At 69.1% G+C, this 8837-nt stretch overlaps 1 protein-coding gene across 1 annotated transcript; it reads right to left on the reverse strand.

Annotated features, from left to right (window-relative positions):
- Nucleotides 1-5068: 5068 nt before the first annotated feature.
- On the reverse strand, nucleotides 5069-6611 carry LOC144930257 (uncharacterized; the record flags this gene model as incomplete). The annotated part of the gene is made up of 1 exon (XM_078851854.1): nucleotides 5069-6611. A coding segment is annotated over one exon (948 nt), but the record flags the coding sequence as incomplete, so codon positions are not given.
- Nucleotides 6612-8837: the final 2226 nt, after the last annotated feature.

Raw genomic sequence — 8837 nt, forward strand, 5'->3', positions numbered from 1 at the left:
CTTCCTGTGAGCAGCCTGTACACCCTTACCCCACCACCTAGATACTTAAGAACTGCTTAAGGGAAATTGAGGCACCCCCTGTCACGGAGTCCCTGGGCGATGCTCTGGAACTGCTCCCCATGAAGCCAGTCAGGACTCTGGGGCAGTCGCCTTTCTGTGAGCAGCCTGTCTTCAGGACACACAGCTCACACTGCTTCCACCTTCCTGGGTCTGACCTCGGAGCCTTCAGCATCCTCTGCCCCTCCGTGCGCTTCCCCCAGCGAGTCCGCCCAGGTGGGGTCCTGGGGAAGCCAGAGGGTCCTGCACCCCAACTTCGCAGTCAGACGTGACTCTCAGCCAGCCAGGAAAACAGAAGGTTTATTAGACGACAGGAACGTGGTCTAAAACAGAGCTTGCAGGTGCAGAGAACAGGACCCCTCAGCCGAGTCCATCTTGGGGGGCAGTGAGCCAGACAACCCCGTCTGCCCTTCACTCCATGTCCCCAGCCAGCCCCAAACTGAAACTCCCTCCAGCCCCTCCTCCTCTGGGCTTTGTCCCTTTCCCGGGCCAGGAGGTCACCGGATTCCTTTGTTCTCCAACCCTTTAGCTCTCACCTTGCAGGGGGGGAAGGGCCCAGGCCATCAGTGGCCAGGAAAGAGGGTGTCGGCCATTCTCTGTGTCCAGACCCCTGCACACCCCTCCCCTCTAGGGCTCTGCAGTGATCATACCCCCTTATCCTACCCCCTAGATACTTAAGAACTGCCTAGGGGAAACTGAGGCATCCCCACACTATTCAGAGGAAACATTAAGAACAGTCCCACTTCGTCACAGGGGTGTTGGAGGTCAGGTGGCTGGAGGTTGGGGGTCTGCGTGGGGGGACTGGAGCAGGGAATCCAGAACGTTTGGCTCAGGACTCCCAAGATGGACTTGGTTGAAAGTCACTGATTTCTGTGCTACCAAGTTCTGCCCTACGCTGTGTTCCTGTTGCCTAATAAACCTTCTGGTTTCCCAGCTGGCTGAGAGTCACGTCTGACTGTGGAGTTTGGGGGCAGGACCCTCTGGCCGCCCCAGGAGCCCGCCTGGGTGGACTCGCTGGGGGGGAAGCGCACGGAGGGGCAGAGGAGGCTGAAGGCTCCGAGGTCAGACCCAGGAAGGCGGAAGTTGTGTGAGCTGTGTGTCCTGCAGACAGGCTGCTCACAGAGAGGAGACTGCCCCAGAGTCCTGCCTGGCTTCCTGGGGAGCAGCTCCAGAGCATCGCCCGGGGACTCCGTGAAACCCCCCCATCTCGGTGTCTCTGTCCCCCCAGTGCCTGCTCCCTGGCTGTACACCAGGCTCTTTGTTCGGAGGCCGGCTGCTGAGCGACTCCAGCCCGCCCGGCGCTGCCCCATTAATTCAATCAGCCAGAGCCACAGGCAGGAAGCTGAGCGCTGGGGGGGACCCCAGAGACCAGGCACCTGGTGGCTCTGGGCAGCTCTCGCTCACGGCTGGTGCCGAGGGGCCAGGCCGAAGCCCCACGGGACACGGGGCGCCCGGCTGGGGGCTCTGTGCTAATGGCCAGGCTCTGGGGGAGACGGGGCACCGGAGGCACCAGCTTGGTGCCGGCCGACAAGGGGCAGGTGGCGGGGCCTGGCCAGAACAGGGGGCAGCTTACAACCTACAGCAGACTCTGACCCTGCTCGGGGCAGCGAAGCCCTGGCCAGGCTGGGACCGGCACCGCGCCCCAGCGAGGGGCCCCTCGGCCGGCCAGCGCCCCGGGTGTCCCGCTCTGCTCCAGGGCCAGCCACACGGCCTCAGGGCCTCCAAGACAGAGCCTCTGGGCTCCAGCCTGCCGCCAGTCTCCCATCCCCTGGTGCCCAGGTGCAGAGCCCAGGTGGCTCCAGTCGGGGCCCACAGCACCCGCTGCCCACTCCCGGAGGGGCCCCCAGCCCGAGGCAGCGCTGGCCAGGGGCTCTCCCAGCTGGGCTGGAATCTGGCCTCGTCCTGAGCCCGCCCCAGCCGGAGACCGAGGGTGCCACGGATGCTCCTTCCGCCCCAGCACCCGCCCGTCACCACAGGCTCCAGGATGCCTGGGTTCTATTCTCAGCCCTGCCTGGAACTAGCTGTTCCCCGCTCCTGGGTGGGGGTGGAGTGAGGGGCCGCGGCTGGGGCCGGAGCCATCCACGCCTGCAGCTCTAACGACATGTCTGTGACCCGCAGGCTGCGACCGAGCTGTACGGTTCCTGGCTCAGAGCCCGGCACCTGGGCCAGCTAACTGGATCTGCCCTCCCCCGCACTCATCTGCAGAGCCACACTTCCTGTCCCAAATGGCCGGGTGCAGCCAGACACTGTCACAGAGGAGAGCCGGCCTGGCCCATACAATGCTGCCCCTGCGCTGGGGGGCAGAGCTGGGGTCGAGGGGGCTTCCCCATGGCTCTGGGGACAATCCCCATCACAGGCTGGGCCTGGCCTCCACTGGGGGCTGGGGACCCGTTTGTGGAAATCACCTCTCGTGAATCCTTGTGCAAACCTGTGGTTGTGCAAGAATGTGTGTGCAACAGGCTCCTAGCAGGGCTGGGCTGGCGAGAGAGTGCGGTCGGGAGTGAGGGGCACCGGCAGGGATGGGGGGAACCTGGGCCGGGTCTGGGGGTCTGCGGGTCGGGAGTGAGGGGCACCGGCAGGGATGGGGGGAACCTGGGCCGGGTGTGGGGGGAGCTGTGGGTCGGGAGTGAGGGGCACCGGCAGGGATGGGGGGAACCTGGCCAGGGTGTGGGGGGGGGCTGAGGGGGAACCTGGGCCGGGTGTGGGGGGGGCTGCGGGTCGGGAGTGAGGGGCACCGGAGGGGATGGGGGGAACCTGGGCCGGGTGTGGGGGGGGGCTGCAGGTCGGGAGTGAGGGGCACCGGCGGGGATGGGGGGAACCTGGGCCGGGGGGGGCTGCAGGTCGGGAGTGAGGGGCACTGGCGGGGATGGGGGGAACCTGGGCCGGGGGGGGGGCTGCGGGTCGGGAGTGAGGGGCACTGGCAGGGATGGAGGAGGGGTGGGTGCCCAGGGTTCAGGCTGTGCAGCCAGGACACCTGCAGCACCTTCAAGTTGGGGGAGCCAGGAACTGAGCAGCCGAAGGGTCCGGGCCAGGAGTTGGCTTGGGCCAGGGAGCCCCAGTAGTAGCCCTGCCCCTGCCCCCCAATCCAGCCCTGCTCCAAGCCCCCCCCCCCCCCCCGCACAGGTCTTCAGGTGGGAGCGGCCACTGGAAGCCGGAGCCAGCCAAGGTGGAGGCAATCAAGGAGTGGCCCCCTCCCCAGACCAAGAAACAGGTCCAGGCCTTTATCGGGGTGGCGGGGTACTACCGGGGGTTTGTACCCCACTTGAGCTCCCCAGCTGCCCCCATCACGGAGCTGTGCAAGAAGAAGAAGCCAGACGAGGTGGTCGGGACCGAGCAGTGCCAGGGGGCTCTCTGTGCGCAGAAGGAGGCTCCAATCAAGGGCCCGGTAACTCTGGTAAACCCGGACAGTGCCAAGCCCTACGTGGCCATCGAGAAGAAATGCCCGGCCGTGGGGCAGGCCCTGGAGACGCTGCAGCCGGATCTATGGGGCGGCGTTTCGTGGTGTGCACCCTGGAAGCACCGAGTGCCACACGAGGATTAGCACCTTGGCCCGAGGCCCCGCCCCGGCCCCCATTCCTACCCCTTCCCCAAAATCCCCGCCCCGCCCCCACCCTCCTGGGAAGTCCTAAGCGGGGCCAAAGGAAAGCGCTGGGGGGGCGGCGCGCAGGGGCAGGGGGCTTGGCGGCCGCATGCGGCCCCTGGTGGACACGGACCATCCGCCCTGCTGTGGCTGCACCAGAAAGGGGCTGCTGCCAAGCCTGCCCCCAGGGGTATCACATGGAGGTGGGCCAGGGGGCGGGAGTGCCGAGGTTAGAGCCCACGCTTTATCACGGGGCAGGGCGTGGGCCTGAGCTTCCCCGGGTCACTGGCTCAGTGGCCCCGCTCCACTCAGGCTGGAAGGGGAGAGAGAGGTGACTAAATTGGGCTGTTTCTTGGTTTTTTCCTTGTTTCTCCCATGGTTTGCATCAGAGGGGGTGGGACTCAGTTTCCCTGGGTGTTGCTTGTTTAACGAGTGTCACGGAGTGTGGGGAAGTTGGGGCCCTGCACCCCCCGTTTCCTGCGATTCCCCGGGACTCTCAGCCAGCCAGTAACACAGAAGGTTTATTAGGCGACAGGAACCTGGTCCAAACCAGAGCTTGTAGGTGCAGAGACCAGGACCCCTCAGTCAGGGGGACAGGGAGCTTGGAGCCCGGCCCTGGGTCTCCCTGTTTCCCCAGCCAGCTCCAATCTGAAACCCCCTCCAGCCTTCGCACCCAGCCCCCCCTCCCCGGCCCCCCCTCCAGCCTTCGCACCCAGCCCCCCCACCCCGGCCCCCCCTCCAGCCTTCGCACCCAGCCCCCCCACCCCGGCCCCCCCTCCAGCCTTCGCACCCGCCCCCCCCACCAGCCTTTGTCCAGGTGCCTGGGCAGGTGTCACCTGGCCCCAACCCCTTCCTGGGCTCAGGGCCCCTGCTCAGGTAGCGTCCCGCCAGTGACGTCACCCCCTGATACCCCCCACCATCCCACACCGACACAGCCAGTCCCAGTCAAACTCCCCCCAACATCCCCAGGTCAATGCGCCCCACTCCCTGCTCCGTCACAAAGAGGGGAGGGGAGAGGGGGTTGTGGGGACACAGGGCCGGTGAGGGAACTTGGGACCCCGCCAATGGCCTAGAGAACGGAGGCCCCAGCGACTGGGGACCTGGGGGCCCAGCCGGGTCTGGCCGGGGGGGGACAATGGGCTGTGGGGAGAGGATCCTGGTGACCGGCCAGGGGGGAACAAAGGGCGGATGAGAGGGGCCCCAGCGACCGAGACAGAGGGCAGAGGCGGGGCTTGGGGGCGGTGATGGGGGGCTCGGCGGGGGGGAGGGAGCAGGCAGAGCCCCCCTGGATGGGCTGGGGGAGGCCAGGCCTGAGGCCAGGGAGTTTCCTGTGCCGGGTTCAGACGCTCACGGACCCTCCTGTGTTACACTGGCCCGGAGTCGCTCCGGGCTGGGGATCGGGTCCCGCGGCGGAAGCAGAACCGGAGCGGGGCCGTTCCAAGACGTTTATTATCCGCGGCCCCGTGTGGGGCCAAGCAGCAGCGGGGACGGGGGGGGGGTTACGGGCTCACACTCACCACCCCAGCAATCTCCAGCCTTGCTGGTCTGCGGCCCTCGCCCCCCAGGTCAGCCACGTGCTGCCCCGTTACCCCCCCGGGCACGGCTCCCGCGGGGCCCCCAGAACAGGGCTCAGGGACTGGTCAGGGCCCTGCTGGCTTCCCACTCCCCTGTGGGGCTGGCTCCTCCTCCCCAGGGGACCCCATCCTCCCAGCAGCCCCCCGCGCTGCTCACGCACCGTCCCTCAGGGCTCCCTGACCAGCCTACAGCAGCCCCCTTCCTGCACCTGCTCCCCACACTCCTGCCCCCCGACCAGGCTCCCAGCTCAGGGCCCCTGGAAATGCTCCTGCCCTCTCCCTGAGCCCAGGGGCTGGCCTGGCTGGGGGCACGTTGCCGCCCACGGCCAGCTCTGTGTCTGCCCCAGGGTGTCTTGCGCTGGCGAGCAGCTCTCCACCCATCCAAGGCCTTTCCCCATTGGAGCCCAGGCCAGCCCCATGGGGGCCAGGCTAAGAGCTGGCAGGGAGGGGGTTCACTCACCCAGCCCCAACCCCAGGACAGGGGCAGCCGGGCACAAGGGGACAGGCTCTGCTGGGGCCTGGACACATGGGGGGCTGCATGCTGGAGGCCCCAGGCCTAGCCAGCCATGGGGGGGGGGGGGGAATATGCTGAGATCACCCTGCCTTGGGCCAGAGACCCAGCCCCCTGCTAGCAGGGCTGGGGGGCACCGGGGAGACGTGCCACAGACGCCTTTCCCAGCCCCCAGTGCCCGCGGGGACGGATGGACAGAGCCTCCCAGCCGGGGCAACCAGCGCACCTGACAGCATCTCCAACCTCGCTGTGCTTGAGGCAGGGGCTGGGGTGCGGGAGGAGGTGCAGGGTGTGGGAGGGGGTTTGGGGTGCAGGCTCTGGGAGGGGGCTCAGGGCTGGGGGTTGGGGTGCAGGATGGGGTTTGGGGTGCAGGCTCTGGAAGGGGGCTCAGGGCAGGGGGCTGGGGTGCGGGAGGAGGTGCAGGGTGTGGGAGGGGGTTTGGGGTGCAGGCTCTGGGAGGGGGCTCAGGGCTGGGGTTTGGGGTGCAGGCTCTGGGAGGGGGCTCAGGGCTGGGGGTTGGGGTGCAGGACGGGGTTTGGGGTGCAGGCTCTGGGAGGGGGCTCAGGGCAGGGGGCTGGGGTGCGGGAGGAGGTGCAGGGTGTGGGAGGGGGTTTGGGGTGCAGGCTCTGGGAGGGGGCTCAGGGCTGGGGTTTGGGGTGCAGGCTCTGGGAGGGGGCTCAGGGCTGGGGGTTGGGGTGCAGGACGGGGTTTGGGGTGCAGGCTCTGGAAGGGGGCTCAGGGCAGGGGGCTGGGGTGCGGGAGGAGGTGCAGGGTGTGGGAGGGGGTTTGGGGTGCAGGCTCTGGGAGGGGGCTCAGGGCAGGGGGCTGGGGTGCAGGAGGAGGTGCAGGGTGTGGGAGGGGGTTTGGGGTGCAGGCTCTGGGAGGGGGCTCAGGGCTGGGGGTTGGGGTGCAGGACGGGGTTTGGGGTGCAGGCTCTGGAAGGGGGCTCAGGGCAGGGGGCTGGGGTGCGGGAGGAGGTGCAGGGTGTGGGAGGGGGTTTGGGGTGCAGGCTCTGGGAGGGGGCTCAGGGCTGGGGGTTGGGGTGCAGGACGGGGTTTGGGGTGCAGGCTCTGGAAGGGGGCTCAGGGCAGGGGGCTGGGGTGCGGGAGGAGGTGCAGGGTGTGGGAGGGGGTTTGGGGTGCAGGCTCTGGGAGGGGGCTCAGGGCTGGGGTTTGGGGTGCAGGCTCTGGGAGGGGGCTCAGGGCTGGGGGTTGGGGTGCAGGACGGGGTTTGGGGTGCAGGCTCTGGAAGGGGGCTCAGGGCAGGGGGCTGGGGTGCGGGAGGAGGTGCAGGGTGTGGGAGGGGGTTTGGGGTGCAGGCTCTGGGAGGGGGCTCAGGGCTGGGGTTTGGGGTGCAGGCTCTGGGAGGGGGCTCAGGGCAGGGGGCTGGGGTGCGGGAGGAGGTGCAGGGTGTGGGAGGGGGTTTGGGGTGCAGGCTCTGGGAGGGGGCTCAGGGCTGGGGTTTGGGGTGCAGGCTCTGGGAGGGGGCTCAGGGCAGGGGGCTGGGGTGCGGGAGGAGGTGCAGGGTGTGGGAGGGGGTTTGGGGTGCAGGCTCTGGGAGGGGGCTCAGGGCTGGGGGTTGGGGTGCAGGACGGGGTTTGGGGTGCAGGCTCTGGGAGGGGGCTCAGGGCAGGGGGCTGGGGTGCAGGAGGAGGTGCAGGGTGTGGGAGGGGGTTTGGGGTGCAGGCTCTGGGAGGGGGCTCAGGGCTGGGGTTTGGGGTGCAGGCTCTGGGAGGGGGCTCAGGGCAGGGGGCTGGGGTGCGGGAGGAGGTGCAGGGTGTGGGAGGGGGTTTGGGGTGCAGGCTCTGGGAGGGGGCTCAGGGCTGGGGGTTGGGGTGCAGGACGGGGTTTGGGGTGCAGGCTCTGGGAGGGGGCTCAGGGCAGGGGGCTGGGGTGCAGGAGGAGGTGCAGGGTGTGGGAGGGGGTTTGGGGTGCAGGCTCTGGGAGGGGGCTCAGGGCTGGGGTTTGGGGTGCAGGCTCTGGGAGGGGGCTCAGGGCAGGGGGCTGGGGTGCGGGAGGAGGTGCAGGGTGTGGGAGGGGTTTGGGGTGCAGGCTCTGGGAGGGGGCTCAGGGCTGGGGGTTGGGGTGCAGGACGGGGTTTGGGGTGCAGGCTCTGGGAGGGGGCTCAGGGCAGGGGGCTGGGGTGCAGGAGGAGGTGCAGGGTGTGGGAGGGGGTTTGGGGTGCAGGCTCTGGGAGGGGGCTCAGGGCTGGGGGCTGGGGTGCAGGAGGAGGTGCAGGGTGTGGGAGGGGGTTTGGGGTGCAGGCTCTGGGAGGGGGCTCAGGGCTGGGGTTTGGGGAGCAGGCTCTGGGAGGGGGCTCAGGGCAGGGGGCTGGGGTGCGGGAGGAGGTGCAGGGTGTGGGAGGGGGTTTGGGGTGCAGGCTCTGGGAGGGGGCTCAGGGTTGGGGTGTGGGAGGGGGTGAGGGGTGCAGGCTCTGGCAGGGGACTCAGGTGGCTCCCGGTCAGCGGCACAGTGGGGCTAAGGCAGGCTCCCTGCGTGCCCTGGCCCTGCGCCAGTCCCGAAAGCAGTTGGCATGTCCCTGCCCCTGCCTGCAGGCACCGCCCCCGCAGCTCCCATTGGCCGCAGTTCCTGGCCAATGGGAGCTGCAGAGCCGGCACTGGCTGTGGGGGCAGCAAATGGAGACCCCTTGGCCCCCCTGCGCCTGGGGGCTGGACATGCCGGCCAGTTCTGGGGGCGGCGCAGGGCCAGGGCAGCAGAGAGCCTGCCTTGGCCCCACTGCGCCGCCTGGCAAATCCTCCGGGTCGGCTGCAGCAGCCTCTAGGAGATCGAGCCCGATTCATGTTGGTGACCCTAAGCCCAGCGTGGCCCCGAGCCCAGCCCTCGGGACACCAACCCCCATCCAGAGCCCAGCCCCCGATGGGGCACAGCCTTCCTCGGCCCCACTTCCAGCACCAGGGAGCCCAGGCCCCGGCCTTTAGGAGTCCATGGGACTGCACAGCCCTGGGGGTGGGGGGGTGGGTAAGAGACAGGGGCAGAGGCGACTCAAGGTGGCCCTAGGCTGCCTGCGGGGGGGGCTGCAGGCTGCTGACGGGGGTGCCCGGGGGGGCTGCAGGCTTCTGGGGGACCTGGGGGGGGCCCCAGGCTGCCGGCGGCAG

Source organism: Lepidochelys kempii, chromosome 1, assembly GCF_965140285.1.
Source record: "Lepidochelys kempii isolate rLepKem1 chromosome 1, rLepKem1.hap1, whole genome shotgun sequence".
NCBI classification, from domain to species: Eukaryota; Metazoa; Chordata; order Testudines; family Cheloniidae; genus Lepidochelys; species Lepidochelys kempii.